Source organism: Pseudophryne corroboree, chromosome 4, assembly GCF_028390025.1.
Source record: "Pseudophryne corroboree isolate aPseCor3 chromosome 4, aPseCor3.hap2, whole genome shotgun sequence".
Lineage (NCBI taxonomy): Eukaryota > Metazoa > Chordata > Amphibia > Anura > Myobatrachidae > Pseudophryne > Pseudophryne corroboree.
In genome coordinates, this window is record NC_086447.1 from 475,016,440 (window position 1) to 475,040,548 (window position 24,109).

At 43.7% G+C, this 24,109-nt stretch overlaps 1 protein-coding gene across 1 annotated transcript; it reads left to right on the plus strand.

The window, feature by feature from the left end:
• The first annotated feature begins 211 nt into the window (after nucleotides 1-211).
• On the plus strand, nucleotides 212-1,528 carry LOC134910932 (putative nuclease HARBI1). The gene is made up of 3 exons (XM_063919324.1): nucleotides 212-971; nucleotides 1,062-1,184; nucleotides 1,515-1,528. The coding sequence occupies exons 1-3, from the start codon at nucleotides 212-214 to the stop codon at nucleotides 1,526-1,528; spliced, it is 897 nt and encodes a 298-aa protein (XP_063775394.1).
• The last annotated feature ends 22,581 nt before the right edge of the window (nucleotides 1,529-24,109 follow it).

Genomic DNA, 24,109 nt, shown 5'->3' on the forward strand with positions numbered 1-24,109 from the left:
ATTATTTTTTTGGTTACTGTAATATTAATTCCCATGATGCAATGCAAAAGTCCCCAGGATGCATTGCTCCTGTTTTGACAGGAATCTGTCACTCCTCTCTTGGGACTTCAAGGAGAAACACAGCAATTGTGCAGTCTGCTGTTGGATACATTTTTTTTGCGGTTAGTTTGCGGATTTATTACTTGACAACTTTTTAGCTCTGTCTACAATCATGGAGCCATTCACTGATACAGTTTGGATGTTAATGATCCAGGCTGCTGTTGTGACACAGGAGGACAGGACAGATGAGGAAGGTGATCAGTCAATTGCTCCAGGTGGTGAGGTAGAGCGCGTTTCAATTCCACGCCCACGCCCACGTAACTATCGTTGTAGGCGTGTGCTGGCAGACTTCTCCGAGGTGGATGTGATTAAGAACTTTCGCTTATCCTCTCGTTCAATCCATATGCTGTATGACTTGATGGAGGCGGACCTTGAACCACGGGTGCCCACTAATCACACAGTCAGTGGTATGTCTAAACTGCTGGCTGCATTACATTATTTTGCGTCTGGCACTTTCCAGCCAGTTTTGCCCCAAACAGTTGGTTTTTTCCAGCCCACATTTTCGCGTATTTTAACTCAGGTCTGTACGGCTTTCCGTAAATTAACGACCCAGTTTATTTATTTTCCAAGCACTGTCAGCGAATGGAGGGAGGTCAAATTGGAATTTTTTGAAAAATCACGCTTTCCCAATGTTCTGGGCACGATAGATTGCACTCATGTGGCAATTGCACCACCAAGGCAAATGGAAGAGTGTTTTCGTAATAGAAAATCTTTCCATTCCTTGAATGTACAGATGGTGTGTGATGCCAAATTGAAAATCACCAATCTTTTTGTGGGCTTCCCTGGGTCGGCCCACGACTCCTTTATTTTGAGACAGTCATCCGTGTTCCGTGATTTTGAAGATTGCAACATGCCGGATGGGTGGCTGTTGGGTGAGGTTTTTTTTTTCTTTCTGATTTTTAATAATTTTTTTAATTGTGGTTAATTATTTATGTTTTTTTCCCACCATTTATTTCTTTAAGGTGATGGTGGATACCCTAACAAGAGTTGGCTTCTTACACCATTGTCCAATCCCGTTAGTGATGCTGAGCATATGTACCAAAAAGCGCACATTACATCGAGGGGTGTAATTGAAAGGACCTTCGGTGTGCTTAAATCCCGGTTTCGCTGTTTAGACAGGTCCGGGGGTATGCTGTTATATTCTCCGGATAAAGTTTGCAATATAGTTAATGCTTGTTGCATTTTACATAACATCTGTGTTGCAAACCGATATCCGGAGAATATAGATCCAGGTGTTTGGCGGGATTCGGAAATTTGCTCAGCATAACTTGAGTGTATGAATGATGGAGGTGATACTCATCGAACACTAATTGATGGATTCTTCGCTGGTGAGTTTTTTTTATTGCCTTTCGATTTGTTTGTGCTTGTTAGATACTGATCCTACTAATGTTTTTTCTTTTTTTTTTGATTTGCAGAAGAATGTGCATGAGATTTTCTTCCGAGTTTGCCCCTGTTGTTTAAAATATGGCCATTTGGTTTTTCTTGTTTGCTTTTTGAACCGCAGTTGTTTATTTTTCAATTTACTTGTTGGAGAGTTTTTAAAAAATTTTTACTTACACTTACCTGTCCCTGGCTCCTGTGATCCATCCTTCCTTGCAGCGAGATGGTCTCTCCACTTCTTTCCTGGCAGAAGGAGGTTGATGCTGAGGGATCCCTTCAGTCTCCTTTCCGGTGAGTATCCCCCAAATCCCCTCCCTGCCTCCTCTGTGTCCACGCTAGCTTTTAGGTTGTAACTGTGTACTAAGCCCAGTGTGTGTGTGTCTCCCTCTTTTTTTTGCAGCTACTATTAACCTTGACTCCATGAGAGGCGTCTCCTTTGTGCCCACACTTACCTGTCCCTGCCTCCTGTGATTCATCCTTCCTTGCAGCGAGATGGCCTCTCCACTTCTTTCCTGGCAGAAGGAGGTTGATGCTGAGGGATCCCTTTAGTCTCCTTTCCGGTGAGTATTCCCCAAATCCCCTCCCTGCCTCCTCTGTGTCCACGCTAGCTTTTAGGTTGTAACTGTGTACTAACCCCAGTGTGTGTGTGTCTCCCTCTTTTTTTTGCAGCTTCCGTTAACCTTGACTCCATGAGAGGCGTCTCTTTTGTGCCCACACTTACCTGTCCCTGGCTCCTGTGATCTATCCTTCCTTGCAGTGAGATGGCCTCTCCACTTCTTTCCTGGCAGAAGGAGGTTGATGCTGAGGGATCCCTTCAGTCTCCTTTCCAGTGAGTATCCCCCAAATCCCCTCCCTGCCTCCTCTGTGTCCACGCTAGCTTTTAGGTTGCAACTGTGTACTAAGCCCAGTGTGTGTGTGTCTCCCTCTTTTTTTTGCAGCTACCATTAACCTTGACTCCATGAGAGGCGTCTCCTGTGTGCCCACTCTTACCTGTCCCTGGCTCCTGTGATCCATCCTTCCTTGCAGCGAGATGGCCTCTCCACTTCTTTCCTGGCAGAAGGAGGTTGATGCTGAGGGATCCCTTCAGTCTCCTTTCCGGTGAGTATCCCCCAAATCCCCTCCCTGCCTCCTCTGTGTCTACGCTAGCTTTTAGCTTGTAACTGTGTACTAAGCCCAGTCCTCTTTGTTTTTCCTAGGAACACTGATTTGGACTTTTCTTTGATCCTTTCAACACAACCAAATCAACTTTCTTATCAAACTGAACAGAAGGTTGCAAAGTTTTAAACTTTTTCCTAGGAACACTGATTTGGACTTTTCTTTGATCCTTTCAACACAACCAAATCAACTTTCTTATCAAACTGAACAGAAGGTTGCATAGTTTTAAACTTCTCAAAGGTTACAATGTAAAAGAATATTCAAGGATGTTTTAATGAGTTTATTAAAGTGATGAATTTAATTTGTTTGGTAAATGTCAATGAACTGTAAACAATATTTACTTGTGTTTGCATTTTTATTCAAGTTTTTTTAATAAACTTACATATTAAAAGTAATTTGTTCAATTTTTTTAATAAATAACAATATAATTAGTATAGTATACCTATATAAATATATAGGTATAGTGTATATCCCTCCATTTAACAGTGCACACACATAAGCATCCAAAAGCACAGAAACAAATCATGTAGGCAAGACGCCAAACAATCAAACAGAGTTATGTTTACCCTGAGAAACAAATGTAAAATGTATAACATTAAAATGAATGATAGTGCAAACCACAACGAGTAGTATATATAGACATTGGTCCAATTTGAGAGGACAAGTAACAATTAGCAATGTGATTCATCTGGTTTTTGTTGTTGTGTGTATGGTCCTGGTGTGGTTGCACTATCAGGAGGAGCAGGACTAGGAGCTGTTGGCATTTGCGGATGGACATCACCAGAGTGCAATCCATGTAATTGTCCCCCTGGACCAAAACCTGGAAATGGTTGAGTTGATTCTTGAATGGCTGGATGGTGTTGTCCCTGACTCAAAGCAGCCAACATCTTCAACATGATAGTATTCATAGTTTGGAGTTGTGTAGCTATTAGAGATGTATTTGCTGCAGTTTGGCTATGGCTGGTCTGCATGATTTGTAGGGTGTTTCCTTGGCACGAAGTGTTGTCCACAAGTTTGTTTAAGGCAACAATCATGGTACCTAGTTTGGACTCTATGCCTTGTAGCACGGTAGCAGTGGAGGTTGTCACGTCTCTTAGATAATCAGAGAAATGTCCCAGTGTTTCGTCCATCTTTAGTAGACGGTGGTCTACGGTTACACGAAAGCTTTCTTGTCTGTTCTCCATTTGTTTCGCCATGTCATTTACACGTTCAGTAGTCCCTGTCGATAGGCCTGTCCGTATAGCCTCCAAAATTTGAAATTGACTTTCTAAAAAAAAAAATATAGATTTAATAAAAATGTTAGTTAACTATTATTCAGTCATACTTGCGTATAGTTTACATTTTAGAAAATTAAAAAAGTTGGAATACACTAGTTACACATTACTGTACCTATAGGAGATGATACTTGTGTCCTATCAGGCTCATCTAAAGGTTCTACATCTTCCTCAAGGGAAAAAGCTGCAGTAATTGCTGTGGCAGATTCAATCAGCTCCTCCGATGTGTTGGTATGTACGTCAGATAATCGTGTACTCTCTTGTTCTGGTTCTGAAATGGCTCATTTATTGGGCTTGAAGGAGAAGTGGAAATTAAATCTACAATTGAAGAAAAAGTAAAAAATATGAAACATGTTAGTTTACAGTAAATATGTGTTTTGAGCGAGTGCATGAATACGCTGCAAATGTGGAGGTTCAATCTGCTGCTGACAATGGGGGTAATTATGAGTTGATCGCAGCAGCAAGTTTGTTAGCAATTGAGCAAAAGCATGTGCACTGCAGGGGAGGCAGATATAACATGTGCAGAGAGAGTTAGATTTGGGTGGGTTATTTTGTTTCTGTGCAGGGTAAATACTGGCTGCTTTATTTTTACACTGCAATTTAGATTGCAGATTGAACACACCACACCCAAATCTAACTCTCTCTGCACATGTGCACATGTTATATCTGCCTCCCCTGCAGTGCACATGGTTTTGCCCAACTGCTAACAAAAATCCTGCTGCGATCAACTTGGAATTACCTCCCATATATGTTGTTCTCAGTGTCTCAAGTGTGCAACATAACTTGTAATGTTCCTTTACATTTTCCGAGGCAAGAGCAGCTGCATGTTATGCAGAAAAATATTAGAGATGATCTAAACCTACTTCTGGCAGAATGGTGTGTAATGTTACACAATGGTCATACACCTTCACACTTTTTTAAACCATGGTTGCCACGAAGCATATTTGCACATGATTATTTCCTTAAAACATTGTAAAATTGAGGAGCTCATCTTGCATTTTCACATTAAATAGTATTGGTGGTTGCATCACAATTGCAGGATATGGTCCAAACTTGAACACTCTTTTACCTTCCACAGTGGGCTGTGGGTCCTGGGTTATCGTCAATATGGCAGCGGTGCTGCTTTCCAGAATATGTGAGGGTGTCAATTTTTCAGTAACTTTTTTATGAATTCATTTTCCTGGAGTTGGATCAGCTTGGACGTTTTTTACGGCTTTGTCATGTCTTCTTCTTACATCCTCACTCGTCAGTTGACTCATGGTCAATGTACTTGCTTAATAAGAAAGTTTACTTAGAATAATTTTCAAAACAGTTTATTTAGTTACCAAAATTACTACAAACTTAAGTCGTACTCAATTATTTAACTAATAGATTTACCATGAGTTTTACTTGTCTTTTTGGAAGATGTTCCAGCTGCTGATGCCATTTTTTCACCAAGATTTCTTAAAAGCTGTGAATCTCCTAATTTTGGAAATTAGGGCATTACAGGTGCACCAATTTTTTTTTACAGAAAATGAATACAATGTAGACTACTTTATTGCTGATATGAATATTGCTTGATATTATCTGGTAATTGTGTAATTACCTTGGCCTTTTGAAGACTTTGAAATTGTGGCTTGTCTACTCCCGCTACTAGATACCTGAACTTGTCTTGGTCGATGTGTTTCACTGGGATCTGTATTAAAGGGAGTGTTATGCATAAATGTTAATCTGCTTAATACAAAGGCAAGTCTGAAGTATTGAATATTTATTATAAAAAAAAAAATTCTACCTAGACAAAAAAGATGCATAGATTAATGACAGATAAACCAAAATCTACGTTATTTGCTAAACAGATTGTAATTTTTTTACAAGAAATAATCAAATGAAAGTCAAAAAAACAAAATAATAATATTCTTCAGGTGCATATAGTTATTACTGTTTTATTTGGGTGAATTGGTGGTGAATACATGGTAGTCTTATTTATTGAAAGTGAGGTGAAGTTTACTTTTGGCCAGCTTTTTGAACACATTTTTTTTTAACCCTTCTAAATAGTCTGAAATATTTTAATCCATAAGAAAAATGGCATACAGGAGCAATATTTTTAAACACAGCTTGTAATGTGTTTTGGAGTACTTGAGTTTATTATAAATGAACTTTTAAAATACCTTCTTCAGTGTGTATTCTGCTGACCATTGATGCCATCCTTGCTTGTTTAGGGTGATGGGATTTTGCCCTTTTTTCAACTTCTTCAGTGCGTATTTTTTTACTTGGTCTGCCTTCTTGACTCTCCTTACGAGTTCTTTCTTGAATTCCACCTTTAGAACATACTACATTAGTAAAAAACAAAACTTTTAAATTTGTATACAATTTTTAATTCAAATACTTACTTTGTGCCTGACTTGAGACTGAAGGCCGAGAGTGTCTGTGAGCAGTACCACTTGTTGATGGACCTTGATGTCTTTCCATTGATTCTCTTATATCTGTATATTTTTGATAATAATGTCAAAAAATTGGTTAAATTAAAGACAATAAAAATGGGGGTGGTGCTAGGTAGGTTGTAATGATTACCTGTGCTTATAGCAGGCCTGGAAATGCTGCTATCTATGCTTGCTGGCAAGCCTTGAACCATAGCCGGATTCATTCTCTGAATGATTTTTTTCTTCCCAGGGCAGCCAAGTTATGTCCAATGCCGGTCCTCCACCTGTACCCTTTTTATAAGTATGCTCTTTGGCCATTTTTTTCTTGGTGCATCTCCTGCAATCACTGTATCTTTTTTTTACATACATCTACTTCCCTGACTACACCAGAAACTGCAGTAACATTATCTGCAATTTTCCGCCATATTTTCATCTTTTCACTCGGATGAGTTTTAGCAGAGCGATGTCCTAAAATCTTGTCATAAAATTTGTCAACACCATCGATTAATGCATCATTCTCTGCATTGTTAAATCTGGCAGCTCGGATTGCCTTAGTTTTTTTAGATTTGGAGTGAGCAGGTACCTCAGCCTCAGAGGTGTCAGTATCCTCATTATTTCCCTGTAAAAAAAAATTACAGAAGTTACAACAACAAAAAAAGGTATGTCGGCGTGGGTGCATGTGTGTGGAGGGATGGGTGCATGTGTGTGAAGGGGTGGTGGGGTGGGTGCATGTGTGTGGAGAGATGGGTGCATGTGTGTGGAGGGATGGTGGGGTGGGTGCATGTGTGTGGAAGGATGGGTGCATGTGTGTGGAGGGATGGCGGGGTGGGTGCATGTGTGTGGAGGGATGGGTGCATGTGTGTGGAGGGATGGTGGGGTGGGTGCATGTGTGTGGAGGGATGGTGGTGGTGGGTGCATGTGTGTGGAGGGATGGTGGGTGGGTGCATGTGTGTGGAGAAATGGGTGCATGTGTGTGGAGGGATGGTGGGGTGGGTGCATGTGTGTGGAGGGATGGTGGGGTGGGTGCATGTGTGTGGAGGGATGGCGGGGTGGGTGCATGTATGTGGAGGGATGGGTGCATGTGTGTGGAGGGATGGTGGGGTGGGTGCATGTGTGTGGAGGGATGGTGGTGGTGGGTGCATGTGTGTGGAGGGATGGTGGGGTGGGTGCATGTGTGTGGAGGGATGGGTGCATGTGTGTGGAGGGATGGTGGGGTGGGTGCATGTGTGTGGAGGGATGGTGGGATGGGTGCATGTGTGTGGAGGGATGGGTGCATGTGTGTGGAGGGATGGTGGGGTGGGTGCATGTGTGTGGAGGGATGGTGGGGTGGGTGCATGTGTGTGGAGGGATGGGTGCATGTGTGTGTAGGGATGGTGGGGTGGGTGCATGTGTGTGGAGGGATGGTGGGGTGGGTGCATGTGTGTGGAGGGATGGGTGCATGTGTGTGGAGGGATGGTGGGGTGGGTGCATGTGTGTGGAGGGATGGGTGCATGTGTGTGGAGGGATGGTGGGGTGGGTGCATGTGTGTGGAGGGATGGTGGTGGTGGGTGCATGTGTGTGGAGGGATGGTGGTGGTGGGTGCATGTGTGTGGAGGGATGGTGGGGTGGGTGCATGTGTGTGGTGGGATGGGTGCATGTGTGTGGAGGGATGGTGGGGTGGGTGCATGTGTGTGGAGGGTTGGTGGGGTGGGTGCATGTGTGTGGAGGGATGGGTGCATGTGTGTGGAGGGATGGTGGGGTGGGTGCATGTGTGTGGAGGGATGGTGGTGGTGGGTGCATGTGTGTGGAGGGATGGGTGCATGTGTGTGGAGGGATGGCGGGGTGGGTGCATGTGTTTGGAGGGATTGTTGGGTGGGTGCATGTGTGTGGAGGGATGGGTGCATGTGTGTGGAGGGATGGTGGGGTGGGTACATGTGTATGGAGGGATGGTGGGGTGGGTGCATGTGTGTTGAGGGATGGGTGCATGTGTGTGGAGGGATGGTGGGGTGGGTGTATGTGTGTGGAGGGATGGTGGGGTGGGTGCATGTGTGTGGAGGGATGGGTGCATGTGTGTGGAGGGTGGTGGGCTGGGTGCATGTGTGTGGAGGGATGGTGGGGTGGGTGTGTGTGTGTGTGGAGGGATGGGTGCATGTGTGTGGAGGGATGGTGGGGTGGGTGCATGTGTGTGGAGGGTTGGTGGGGTGGGTGCATGTGTGTGGAGGGATGGGTGCATGTGTGTGGAGGGATGGTGGGGTGGGTGCATGTGTGTGGAGGGATGGTGGTGGTGGGTGCATGTGTGTGGAGGGATGTGTGTGGAGGGATGGGTGCATGTGTGTGGAGGGATGGCGGGGTGGGTGCATGTGTGTGGAGGGATGGTGGGGTGGGTGCATGTGTGTGGAGGGATGGGTGCATGTGTGTGGAGGGATGGTGGGGTGGGTACATGTGTGTGGAGGGATGGTGGGGTGGGTGCATGTGTGTTGAGGGATGGGTGCATGTGTGTGGAGGGATGGTGGGGTGGGTGCATGTGTGTGGAGGGATGGTGGGGTGGGTGCATGTGTGTGGAGGGATGGGTGCATGTGTGTGGAGGGATGGTGGGGTGGGTGCATGTGTGTGGAGGGATGGTGGTGGTGGGTGCATGTGTGTGGAGGGATGGTGGTGGTGGGTGCATGTGTGTGGAGGGATGGTGGGGTGGGTGCATGTGTGTGGAGGGATGGGTGCATGTGTGTGGAGGGATGGTGAGGTGGGTGCATGTGTGTGGAGGGATGGTGGGGTGGATGCATGTGTGTGGAGGGATGGTGGTGGTGGGTGCATGTGTGGGGAGGAAGCATGCGGTGTCAGCCAGTGACGGGACAGGGCAGGTGGGGGTGGGGTAGGGGGGTGGATGGATATGGTGGACTGGTGGAGGAGTTTGTTAAGCACTGTTTTTTTAAAAATACCTGTGTCTGTTGATGATGAGACCCTGGACTCTGTCTTGGCTCAGGCTGCCACTCCTCATCACTATCAGGATTTGAAGACACTGGAGAAGGTCTTCTCACGAGACATTCTTTTAACCTCTGTTTTTAAAAAACAGAAGTAAACACGCAGCAGAACATTGAACATGATAGAACATGCAGCACTACACTGCATTTGAAACTGAATAATTTCAGACAATTTTTATAAAATTACTTTTATTTAAAAAAAAAAACACATTACAAAAAAATATATCAACCAACAAAAAAAAAAAAAAAACATTAGCATGATGCCCCTCCACCCACCCATTTGAACTTGCCATGTGGCCCCTGCCAGCATATGCCCTTTTCCATTTGGCCCCTGGGGGCCCCATGGCACAGGGGATAAACTACAGGGGACCCATGTGGCCCCAAGGCAGGTTCGGAGGGGTGGGTGGGGGTCAGGGCCCCCGGGGGCCACATGGCACAGGGGGGAAAATACAGGGGGCCCATATGGCCACATGGCAGGTTTGTATGGGCGGGCGGGGGTCGGGGCCCCCGGGGGCCACATGGCACAGGGAGGGAAATACAGGGGGCCCATGTGGCCACATTTCAGGTTTGTATCGGCGGACGGGGGTCGGGGCCCCTGGGGGCCACTTTGCACAGGGGGGGAATTACAGGGGGCCCATGTGGCCACATGGCAGGTACAGATGGGCGGGCGGGGGTTGGGCCCCCGGGGGCCACATGGCACAGGGGGGAAAATACAGGGGGCCCATGTGGCCACATGGCAGGTTCGGATGGGCGGGCGGGGGTCATGGCCCCCGGGGGCCACATGGCACATGGGGGAAAATACAGGGGGCCCATGTGGCCACATGGCAGGTTCGTATGGGCGGGCGGGGGTCAGGGCCCCCGGGGGCCACATGGCACAGGGGGGAAAATACAGGGGGCCCATGTGGCCACATGGCAGGTTTGTATGGGCGGGCAGGGGTCGGGGCCCCTGGGGGCCACATGGCACAGGGGGGAAAATACAGGGGGCCCATGTGGCCACATGGCAGGTTTGGCTGGGTGGTTGGACGGACAACACAGATTGGGCAACTTACCAATCTACTCCTCCAAACAGGGCAAGAAAAATATGCTTCTTCTAACTGGCTGGCTTCTAGGCTGGCTTCTAGGCTGGCTTCTGGCTGGCTTCTAGATAGCTTGTAGCTGGCTTCTTGGCTGGCTTCGCTTCTTGGCTGACTTCTGGCACTCCACATTAAACATACAGGTATGCTATACACCGTGGAGGCTGAACAACGGCGGGAAAAACAAGCTTATATATAGCGATATTTGGCACCACCCCATATAAGGCCGATTGGACAGTTAACGGTTGAAGTGGGCGTTAAGTCGTTGCTAATTGGATACCTGCGCAAAGACGAAACCGAAAGTAATATTTTTCGACCGAATGCACCGAAAACACATTTCACCCGAAAACGTGTGGCGCAGTTCGATAAATTGAATATACCCCAAAGACTGACGTGCTGAAAGGATAGGATGTCCAGGTGGTTTCATCCTAACCTTGTGCACCTTAGGGAGAGTATACAGGGCAGGGATCTTTGGATATTGAATCCACAACTTATTGTATACTTTAGTAGAAATCAACTGATCATCACATGCTTTTTTAAGGATGCCTTTTAATTCTAGTTGGTACTGTTCAGTAGGGTCTCTAGGTAATTTCAAATAAACCTATTCATCTGACAATTGTGATATTATTTCTGCTCTATAGTCCCCAATATCTTGTATTACGATTGCCCCGCCTTTATCGGTGGGCCTGATCACAATATTGTCATATTTGGCAAGATCTTGTAATGCCTTCGTCTCCTCTCTGGACAAGTTGTGCCAAATTGCACCTGGTGCTGTTGTAAATCTAGAAACAGCACCATCCAATAATCGTCAAAAGGTCTTCAATGACGCATTATTAAAGGGTGGATCATATTTAGAGCTAGATGTCAGTCTCAAAAAAGGATCAAGAATGGTAGTGACCGATGTTTCTTGTTGATATTGACAATGTTCTTTAAGCCGTAGAGTCCTTGAAAATTTATGAGCATCTCTTTTCCAGTTGAAATTATTATGCTTGTTCGTGGGCACAAGACTCAGGCCTTTATTTAACACTTGAATTTCCAAAGGTTTTAAAGATCTCTGTGACAAATTGAAGATTAAGTCTTCTTGGACTCTTGATATTTTCTTCCCCCTCTGGTTTTGCCCCCCCCCCCCCGGCGGGTTGGAGGATGGCTTGCAGATCTATACCGTTCCTGGCGCCTCTGCCTAAAGGGATGCTGGCTCTACGAGAGGTGTCATCGGATTCGGAAACAATGAAATCCCTACTAGATGTCTGATATTCCTTCCGGGGTCCAAGATTTCTTTTCTGCCAAGGATGTCTCCTGTATGAATTTTTACAGCTCTGGTCCCCATTATCACCTCCTGATAGCCACTTACATACGAGATTATTATCATAGTCACTGACCACAGTACGTTTCTTCTATTTTTTTTTAACTTAATCAGATTCTTTTTGTATTCATTAAGTTGTGTCTCAAGTTTGTTTAGCCAATCATGGCTATATTATGCTTCTAATGTGTGCAGATGATCTTTTTCAAAGGTGGCAATTTTCTGTTTGGTAATTTTTAATTCCCTATTGGATTCTTCTATGACAGACACCATAAGATCAAATGAACACTTGTTCAAAATAGCGATCCACTTTGCCACAAACTCTGGATTATTGTGGCCGATGGTAGGCACATTATGTACCCTAAACCCTCTAGGGATTTTATGTTCATGATAATACTCGGATAATGATATCCCATGTAACAAGTAATCTGTCTCGCGATGTTTCAACTTCAATAGCTGTTGGTATAAATCTTCAGAGTTAACCATTGGATCACTAGAGGTCATTTGATCAGTAAATAGGATAGTCTCTATTTGTGCTGCAGTATAACTGAAGGTGGCTCCTTGTGGTGGCACAGATATATTACGGCACCCATATATTTCTGTGGTAGAGGTAGATAATTCCATCTCGCATATAATTTATGGAAACCAGGAGCAATATGTATCTACAAATATAGTCCCACACAATCCTGCAGCAAAACAGGTGAATGTCATAAAGTTCTCCAAACAGTGGGTGTAATCACATGCACACCAACTATACAATCAGGTAACAGCAAAAGCAGTGTCCAAGAAGGTCTGTATAAATAATTAATGCATACACTGGTGCCTTGCAACTGTTGCAATGGTGCACATAGATAACAATCCAATTCAGCCGGCACTCACAAATAAAGGTTAAATGCTCAGGTGTCCAGTTCAGCACAATTTCATATTCCTCCAATAAGAATGGCACTCAGAGACTCTCATAATAGACAAATTGTATTCGGATCCAGTCAGATCAAACTAACGTTTTCAGGGACACAGCCCCTTCCTCAGGACCACAGACAATGACAGTGATTAAAACACATTGGGCTCTTGAACCGGCAGCCAATCAGGAGTGGCCGCGCGCCCGCTCCTGATTTGCCGCCAGTTTGCAGCATATTTGAAATAGTGGCGGTCATAGGCGGTACTGAAGGTTGCCGACCAAAGCCACCTCCTCCTCCACACCGCCCACAGCCTACTCATCCTCCGCTTTGCTGACCACAGCCTCCTCCACACTGCTGCTGCTCATTAGGTAATCTTACCCTGTTGCCTTCATCTCTCTCTACTGTATGTCCTTGCTGTCCCTCTCTCTGTCACTCTCCATGTCCCTCTGTCACTCTCTATGTCCCTATGTCCCTGCTGTCACACTACCTGTCCATATGTCCCAACTGTCACTATCCCTGTCCCTTTGTCACTTTCCCTGTCCCTATGTCCCTGCTGTCACTCTCCCTGTCCCTATGTCCCTGCTTTCACTCTCCATGTCCCTGCTGTCACTCTCCCTGTTCCTAAATTTTGGCTCATTCCGTGTGGCATAATGTGAATTTAGGTTCATTCTGTGTGAATTGTGGCTCATACTGTGTGGCATAATGTGAATTTCAGCTCATAACATGTGGCATAATGTGAATTTCAGCTCATATCATGTGGCATATATGTATTTTGGATCATACTGTGTGGTGTAATGTGAATTTCAGCTCATACCGTGTGGCATAATGTGAATTTTGGCTCATACCATGTGGCATATATGAATTTTGGATCATACTGTGTGGTATAATGTGAATTTCAGCTCATAACGTGTGCTATAATGTGATTTTTGGCTCATACTATGTGGAATATGTGAATTTCAGCTCATACCATGTGTGGCATAATGTGAATTTCGGCTGATATAGTGTGGCATATGTGAATTTTGGCTCATATTGTATTATATAATGTGAATTTCATCTCATACCGTGTGGCATATGTGAATTTTGGCTCATACTTTGTGGTGTAATGTAAATTTCGGCTCGTTCCATGTGGCATAATGTGAATTTCGGCTCATACCATGTGGCATATGTGAATTTTGGCTCATACTGTGTGGTGTAATGTGAATTTCGGCTCATTCCATGTGGCATAATGTGAAAGGAGCACCAGTACTAGATAGTATAAGGGGTCTTACTATTGTGGTGCATAATGTGTATAAGGGGTATATGGTGTGGTAAACTACACTTAAGGACACCCCCCCACTTAAATGGCCACACCTCCTTTTCTGGATCGCGAGTGTCTTTGTCGCGCGTATAATTACAGCCCTGACTTTTCCATACCCCCACTTTAAAATGTCCACTTCGACCACTGTGTATATATATATATATATATATATATATATATACATACTTACTGCTTATTACATTAGTGTTGGAAGGCACTATGACAGGTCACAAAGTGCATAATACCTCAGTCTTCGTCCCCATGCTTGGCCGCACTCCCTTTAGAAACCCCCATTCACAAATACTGCGTTTGCCCCTGATGGGGGAGGGGAGAATTAGAAAGACCTAATAGGTCTTATAGTAGTAGTAAAGAAGGCTGTATTAAGTATGATGGGGGTGCTAAGGGAGGGAGGAAAATAACAGTTGGTGAGAGTAATTCAGGAAAGGCACTTGTAAATAAGGATAACATACCATTAAAACAAACTGGCTTGGGAAATATTAAGCTAAAATTTATGCTTGCAAATGCAAGAAGCCTATCAGGTAAAATGGGGTAATTGGAATAGCTTGTATCAAAAAAATCAATATGATATTATAGGTATTACGGAAACATGGTGGGACGACTCTCACGACTGGGTTGCAAATTTGGAGGGATATTCACTTTTCAGGAGAGATAGGGCTACCAAAAGGGGAGGAGGGGTATGTCTCTATGTAAAACCATCTCTAAAGCCAAACATAATACATGTTTTTTATGAAGGGACTGGAGATAACGTGAAATCGCTATGGGATGTTATCGCAAGCGGGGGCATTGAAGTAAAAAAACTAGTCATTGGCACGTGCTACAAACAACCAGATATTAGCATACATGACAAGGAACAACTCTGGCAGCAAATTGAAAAAGCTGCAGGAAAGGGGGACATCCAAGTGATAGGGGATTTCAACTATCCTGATATAAATTGGAGTAATGATTCATGTGTAAAAGCTAGGAGCAGCAGGTTTCTAAACACATTAAAGTATTTGTCTCAATTAGTTGAGGACCCAACCAGAGGTAATAATATTCTGGACCTAGTTATTACCAATAATGTAGACATTATATTAAACATTACAGTTGGGGAGACCTTGGGAAACAGTGACCACTATATGATCTTATTCGACATTAGTTTCAAGAAACAAAGCTATAAGGGATCAACCAAAACATTAAACTTTAGAAAAGCTAACTTCATTATGCTGAGACAGGCATTAAACAACATTGACTGGGAAGTTTTGTTTCAGGGTAAGGACACTTCGGAAATGTGGGATACTTTAAAAGGGTTACTTGATGGCAATAATCACAAATTCATTCCCATGGGCAATAAACGCAGGAGCACTAAATACAAACCAATGTGGCTTAATGAGGAGGTCAAAAAAGAAATGGCTAATAAGAGGCGTGCTTTCAAAGCATTTAAATCATTTGGAGGGGAGGAGTCATTCCAGTATTACAAGGAATACAATAAAAGATGCAAAAAGGTAATTAGAGCAGCTAAAATTGTAAACGAAAAGCAAATAGCTACAGAGAGTACAGCCAATCCTAAAAAGTTTTCTAAATACATAAACAGTAAAAGGTTAGAAAAGGAGAATGTAGGTCCATTAAAAGATGAACTGGGAGCCTTGATAAATGATGACAAAATAAAAGCGGATATACTGAACAATTTTTTTTTATCAGTATTCACCATGGAGGATCAGACGGTGACAGTAGTGCATAACGACAGTGACGATAATGATTTGTGGCTAGATACTTGTTTAAGTGAGGAATTAGTCCTGGAGAGACAAAGCAAACTAAAGATTAATAAATCACCAGGCCCAGATGGCTTTAACACGAGGGTTATTATGGAGCTTAGGTCGCAGCTAACAAAAGGGTTTACTACGATATGCCGGCAGTCGGGCTCCCGGCGACCAGCATACCGGCGCCGGGAGCCCGACCGCCGGCTTACCGACAGTGTGGCGAGCGCAAATGAGCCCCTTGCGGGCTCGCTGCGCTCGCCACGCTACGCGCGCCACACTATTTTATTCTCCCTCCAGGGGGGTCGTGGACCCCCACGAGGGAGAGTAAGTGTCGGTATGCCGGCTGTCGGGATCCCGGCGCCGGTATACTGTGCGCCGGGATCCCGTCAGTCGGCATACTGAATACCACCTTATACTTGATTTTCTATAGTTTAATTAGATCAGGTATGGTACCGAGGGATTGGCATATAGCTGAGGTAGTGCCACTATTTAAAAAGGGAGCTAAAAATCATCCTGGGAACTATTGACCAGTTAGTATAACCTCTATAGTGGGTAAAATATTGGAAGGAATTTTGAGGGATAGCATAGAGGATTATCTGTGGAATTCTAAGTTTATTAGCGATAGTCAGCATAGGTTTGTTTCAAACTAACTTAATTAGCTTCTACGAGGAAGTGAGCATCAATCTCGACCAGGGTAAAGCAGTGGATGTGGTCTTTTTAGATTTTGCAAAAGCGTTAGATACAGTGTCTCACAGGAGACTGATCATCAAATTAAGAGAACTTGGACTAGGAAATACTATTTGTACATGAATAGGAAATTGGCTGGATAACAGGGTACAACGAGTAGTGGTTAATGGGATGTTCTCCAGCTGGGCACCAGTAGTCAGCGGAATACTACAAGGGTCCGTAATTGGTCCGCTACTGTTCAGTATATTTATTAATGATCTAGGAATAGGCCTGGGAAGTACAATGTCAATCTTTGCGGATGATACTAAACTGTGTAAGGTAATTAATTCAGAAATCTACAGAATGACTTACTTTAACTTGAAACTTGAGCATCTAAATGGGGAATGAGATTCAATATTGAAAAATGCAAAGTTATGCTCTTTGGGATTAGAAACAAACTTGCATCCTACACTCTTAATGGGGAAAATATAGGGTTATCGGTAGTGGGAAAAGATTTGGGGGTGCTCATAATAGGCTTAATAACAGTACACAATGTCAAAATGCAGCAAAGAAGGCAAGTAAAATCTTTGCGTGTATAAAACGGGGTATTAAGTCATGGGACGAGGATGTAATCCTGCCTCTGTATAAATCATTGGTACGTCTGCATCTGGAATACTGTGTTCAGTTTTGGGCACCATAATATAAAAAAGATATTGGGGAGCACGAAAGAGTTGAAAGGCACGCTACTAAACTGATTAAAGAGTTAGAGACACTGGAGTATGAGGAAAGGCTTATTATGTTAAATTTGTATCCCCTTGAAAAGAGGAGACTAAGAGGAGATATTATTATCTTCAAATATGTAAAGGGTCAATACAAAGAGTTAGCAGGGGATTTGTTTATTAATAAAACTCTGTATAGGATGTGTGGGCACTCACTGAGGCTAGAGGAGAGAAAATTCCGTACACAACGTAGGAAAGGGTTCTTCACCGTAAGGGCAATAAGGATTTGGAACTCCCTGCCAGAGAAGATAATAAATAATGGCAGACTTTAAATGCATTTAAAAATGGATTGGACAGTTTTCTAGCTGAAAAAGGTATCCAAGGCTATAGCATTTAATATATTGACATTATGTATATGGGAGTGATACGAAATATAGTTGTCAATAGGTACGAAACCATTATTTTGGCTGGTGCATTATAATATACACTGCTTAACACAGATACAGGTTGAACCCAATGGGCATTTTGCCTCTTTTCAACCTCACTAACTATGTAACTATGTAACTATATGTAACTATGTAACTATAAATTACTTATATTTAACTTTAATATTCAGATCCAAATCTAATAATATTTTGACAGACAATACTCCCTTATAATGATGACTGGACATGTGATCCAAATATAATCTTCCTTCCATTAAAAATTTTCCAGTAATTTGAAGAAGTTGGTATTACCTTTTATTCATAGAATGGCAAACCCTCCACATATTTTTTTTTCTCAGAAAGACATTCACATACTCTGCCAAGTGGGAGATTAATTAATTGATACCTCCCACTATTTTTAGATCTTGTTCAATTTCCAAAGAAGTACTGTGTCTTATAGGACTCAATATACTATTGAAATATGGAAACCTGCATAACAAGGTCTATCACATTACTTCAGTTCCATAAACACATGTAGTGTGCACTTGCTGAAAATTTAGTCATTAATTTTTTTTTTATCTTGCATTATTCTGTTTCTCGCATTTTGTGGTTAACAGCTTTTATAAGTATCACTTTGTACAATTTTTACTGGCTAGTTCTTCACCATCCAAAAAGTTCCAGTTACCCCTCTAGGTGGAAAAGATTTATTAATACTGAAGACAATATTACAATAGGAGCTGACCATTTTACAACATATAAATATAAAATAGTTTGCTTTGTGTGACAAGCATCATATGTAATGCATGTATTCACAATTGCACAAGTATGCCCTTACCCTACTTAGCCTTTATTATGACACATCTTCCTGCCCCTTTCCACAAAGACAGGCTGGAATAAATGGCAAAAATTTCAAAATTTGAATCCAGACCTCATGCCTTTAACAATTGAGCTGATATGGCTGTTAGGCAACACCTGAATGCTCTATGCTTAAGCTTAGTTTCACTGCTTCCCTCACTTTTGAGCATGTTCACCTTGCTCTACCTCCTGATTTCCTCTATAAACCAGACCTTGTCACTACTTTGGCTGATTATAGTGGTCTGATCAGTGATCTTCTGTAGTTGCCTTTGTTTCCTGCCTTCTGCCATCCTCATTTACTGTGTCATCTAGGGCCATAAATGCGCTCCCGAGCACCCTGTACTGCCCCTGCAACTTAAACACATGACAAGCGCATGTGGTATTGTTAGTGCCTGGAGCATCTAAACGATGCCCCAGGTGGGCCACTGCCACAATAATAATTGCTGCAAAGTGTTTTTCCAAAACACTACTAGCCACAAGCAAGAGCTATGGGGCAGCATAGGTACTACCTATAGTGCTCTGCACTCTGTGTGACTGCACTGCTATCACACCTCTACTTACAGCCGTGGTGCCATCAATAGTTTAACGTTGGCTTTGCCTCTACCTCAACTTTTTAATTTATCTCCTTAAATTTGTACCTAAATTAGGCCTGCTCTGACCATTCTTAATTCTAGCAAACATTTAGCAATCTGCTTTACTTTCCAGCCACTGGACTCCTACCATAATATCATCAGAGGATTGCTTGATTTTCCTAAAGTAGAGGGAACCAGGTGAATAAGGGCCCTTACTGAGGCAGACTGAGGGAGACTAGGAGGTGAGCAGACATCGTGAATGGTGGTTATGAAAAATAATCATACACAATGGAGTCTTCTTATGCTTTGTTATAAACAATTAAACAGAGCATGTAAAATCAGATATGCAAGCGACGTGTCCTACAATTCTTCAGCCTTATATACAAAATTTGTTATAAAATATGCTAATCAAATTTTCTAATATAAACCCCACATGAAAGTCTCCAAATTTCATTATGATGACAAATGCAAGTACAAAATTCCCTATTCTGGAACTATTCTGCAACCTAATGTATTCATACACCTGTGATTCACTACCGGATGGTGTTTGTTTCTGAATATATATTTTTCTATAGTACAAGGTAATTGAAAACAGAACATTTGTACAATATTAGTCAGTGCTAAAGCAACATTACATTTATATTATTGATCATTCAGTTTTCATATTGTATTAAATAGAGATGAGCGGGTTCGGTTCGCCGAGAACCAAACCCACCCGAACTCCACGTGTCAAACACGGTTCTGAGCCCGGCTCGGTTATTCCCGCCTGACTCGGAAAACCCGAACGAGGCAAAACATCATCATCCCGCTGTTGGATTCTCGCAAGATTCGGATTCCATATAAAGAGCCGCGCATCGCCGCCATTTTCACTCGGGCATTGTAGAGAGTACAGAGAAGAAGTGGCTACGTTCTCTCAATGTCAGTTCTCAGTATCAGTGCTCAGTATCAGTGCTTATTGTCTTGTACTGCATCGTGCTGCTCAGTAATACTAGTACAGTGTCTCTCTTGTGCTGCATCTTGCTGCTGTAGGGTGCTGTGGTAGTAGTGTTCTGTGACTGTGCATCAGTCATCATCAATCCAGTCACAGTGGTATCTGGGAGATGACAATTCCAGAGTGCTTTTGTGCTGCTCACTAATACTAGTACAGTGTCTTGTGCTGCATCGTGCTGCTCAGTGTCAGTTCTCAGTAGTATCATCAGTGCTCAGTATCACTGCTCAATGTCTTGTGCTGCATCGTGCTGCTCAGTAATACTACATTACTAATACTAGTACAGTGTCTTGTGCTGCATCGTACTGCTCAGTGTCAGTTCTCAGTAGTATCAGGGCTCAGTATCACTGTTCATTGTCTTGTGCTGCATCATGCTGCTCAGTAATACTACATTAGTAATACTAGTACAGTGTCTTGTGCTGCTCAGTGTCAGTTCTCAGTAGTATCATCAGTGCTCAGTATCACTGCTCATTGTCTTGTGCTGCATTGTGCTGCTCAGTAATACTACATTACTAATACTAGTACAGTGTCTTGTGCTGCTCAGTGTAAGTTCTCAGTAGTATCATCAGTGCTCAGTATCACTCCTCATTTTCTTATGCTGCATCGTGCTGCTCAGTAATACTATATTACTAATACTAGTACAGTGTCTTGTGCTACATTGTGCTGCTCAGTGTCAGTTCTCAGTAGTATCATCAGTGCTCAGTATCAGTGCTCAGTAGTATCATCAGGGCTCAGTATCACTGGTCAGTGCTCAGTGTCTTTTGCTGCATCTTGCTGCTGTAGGGTGCTGTGGTAGTGTCCTGTCACTGTGCATAGGTAATCATCATTACAGTCACAGTGGTATCTAGTATCTATCTAGTGGTATCTAATTCCAGACATAACTGCCGTCTAATTCCAGATATATTACTGCCATATAATTCCACACATTAAAAAATGGAGAACAAAAATTTGGATGGTAAAATAGGGAAATATCAAGATCCACTTCCACCTAGTGCTGAAGCTGCTGCCACTAGTCATGGCAGAGACGATGAAATGCCATCAACGTCGTCTGTAAAGGCCGATGCCCAATGTCATAGTAGAGAGCATGTAAAATCCAAAAAGTAAAAGTTCAGTAAAATGACTCAAAAATCTAAATTTAAAATCGTCTGAGGAGAAGCATAAACTTGCCAATATGCCATTTACGACACGGAGTGGCAAGGAGCAGCTAAGGCCCTCTCCTATGTTCCTTATGACTAGTGGTTCAGCTTCACATGACGATGGAAGCTCTCATCCTCCTGCTGGAAAAATGAAAAGAGTTAAGCTGGCAAAAGCACAGCAAATAATTGTGCATTCTTCTAAATCACAAATCCCCAAGGAGAGTCCACATGTGTCGGCGGGTGCAATGCCTGACCTTCCCAACACTGGATGGGAAGAGGTGGCTCCTTCCACCATTTGCACGCCCCCTGCAAGTGCTGGAAGGAACACCCACAGTCCAGTTCCTGATATTCAAATTGAAGATGTCACTGTTGAAGTACACCAGGATGAGGATATGGGTCTTGCTGGCACTGAGGAGGAAGTTGACGATGAGGATTCTGATGGTGATGTGGTTTGTTTAAGTCAGGCACCAGGGGAGACAGTTGTTGTCCGTGGGATGAATAAGGCCATTGACATGCCTGGTCAAAATACAAAAAAAAATCACCTCTTCGGTGTGGAATTATTTCAAGAGAAATGCTGACAAAAGGTGTCAAGCCGTGTGTTGCCTTTGTCAAGCCGTAATAAGTAGGGGTAAGGACGTTAACCACCTAGGAACATCCTACCTTATACGTCACCTGGAGCGCATTCATCAGAAGTCATTGACAAGTTCAAAAACTTTGGGTGACAGCGGAAGCAGTCCACTGACAACTAAATCCCTTCCTCTTGTACCCAAGCTCCTGCAAACCACAGCACCAACTCCCTCAATGTCAATTTCCTCCTTAGACAGGAACGCCAATAGTCATGCAGGCCATGTCACTGGCAAGACTGACGAGTCCTCTCCTAACTGGGATTCCTCCGATGAATCCTTGAGTGGAACGCCTACTGCTGCTGTTACTGCTGGCGCTGCTGTTGGGAGTCGATCGTCATCCCAGAGGGGAAGTCGGAAGACCACTTGCACTACTTCCTTTAAGCAATTGACTGTCCAACAGTCCTTTGTAAGGAAGATGAAATATCACAGCAGTCATCCTGTTGCAAAGCGGATAACTCAGGCCTTGACAACTATGTTGGTGTTAGACGTGCATCTGGTATCCACCGTTAGTTCACAGGGACTTAGAGAATTGCTTGAGGTAGTGTGTCCCTGGTACCAAATCCCATCTAGGTTCCACTTCCAGTCATTTCAGCCACAGTCGTGTGGCAGACCCTGTTGTTGAAATGATTGGTTTGTTAAAGTGTGCATGTCCTGTTTATACAACATAAGGGTGGGTGGAAGGGCCCAAGGACAATTCCATCTTGCACCTCTGTTTTTGTTTATCTTTGCATCATGTGCTGTTTGGGGACTATTTTTTTAAGTGCCATCCTGTCTGACAATGCAGTGCCACTCCTAGATGGGCCAGGTGTTTGTGCCACCCACTTGGGTTGCTTAGCTTAGTCATCCAGCGATCTCGGTGCAAATTTTAGGACTAAAAATAATATTGTGAGGTGTGAGGTGTACAGAATAGACTGGAAATGAGTGGAAATTATGGTTATTGAGCTTAATAATACTATAGGATCAAAATGACCCCCAAATTCTATGATTTAACTGTTTTTGAGGTTTTTAAAAAAAATCACCCGAATCCAAAACACATTCTAATCCAAAGCCCAAAAGGGTGGTTTTACCAAAATGCGTCCGAATCCAAAACACAACCGTGGACCCGAATCCAAAACCTAAACACAAAACGCGAAAAATGCCCGCTGCACATCTCTAGTATTAAGTTATCTATATTAGGGGAGACCAGGTTAGCTGCAAAGGCCATGTCATGGGCTCTGGGAAGTATAGGTCACTACCACTGGGGAGTGTAGGGGGACCTACCTGAAGATAGGGATCCGGCCACTGTGGTGACAGGTTGGCCCAGGCAACAGTCGTATTCCAGTTGACCTAAAGCTTCAACTGGCTGGACATTCCAGCAAGACAACAGGTGGTCAGTGGCCACATTTACAATATGGCACCAGCGTTCTATGTTCCCACAATCAACCTTGGTCTAGAGAAAGAGCTGCACCCGTTCACACTTAATTTCAGTCCCTATCTGAAGAGAGATGAATGCCAGCCAAGTATTATCTCCTGATTGATGAGGATGTTCTGGAAGCAGGGAGTACCAGAAAGATTTGAAGCTAGGACCCCACTGTCTGAGCCTGCTTCTCAGCTGACTAAGCTATTAGTGGTAGTAGACAGTACCTTGCCTATGCTCAATAGCTAATCTTAGGGGTATATGCAATTGCAGTCGAATTCCAGCTGGAATTCGACCGTTATTGGATTCAACACAATTCAACAGTCGAAACCCTCCCGCCAGGACCCGAATTCGACATATTCAATAAATAACGGATTCGACAGTCCCGCTGTCGAAAACCGGACCAATTGACGAATAGTGGGCGGCCTGGATTCAACTTCATGGACGGTACAAAAGTGTTCAAAAAATCCTGGGGGAAAAAAGGGTGGGGCCACCCTCCTAAACATAACGAGCCTCGGGCTCTTTGAGCCGCTCCTGGTTGTAAAAATACGGGGGGGGGAAATGACAGGGGTTCCCCCGTATTTTAAAAACCAGCACCGGGCTCTGCGTCCGGTCCTGGTCTCAAAAATACGGGGGACAAAAGACGTAGGGGTTCCCCATATTTTTCACACCAGCACCGGACTCCACTAGCCAGAGAGATAATGCCACAGCTGGGGGACACTTTTATATTGGTCCCTGTGGCCGTGGCATTAAATCCCCAACTAGTCACCCCTGGTCAGGGTACCCTGGAGGAGTGGAGACCCCTAAAATCAAGGGGTCCCCCCCTCCAGCCACCCAAGAGCCAGAGGTGAAGCCTGAGGCTGTCCCCCCCATCCAAGGGCAGCGGATGGGGGGCTGATAGCCAGACTGTAAAATGAAATAATATTGTTTTTTGTAGCAGAACTACAAGTCCCAGCAAGCCTCCCCGCAAGCTGGTATTTGGAGTACCACAAGTACCAACATGCAGGGGAAAAATGGGCCTGCTGGTACCTGTAGATCTACTACAAAAAAATACTCAAATAAAAACAGTACACACACACCGTGACAGTACAACTTTATAACATACATGCACACCAACATACACACATACTTACCTA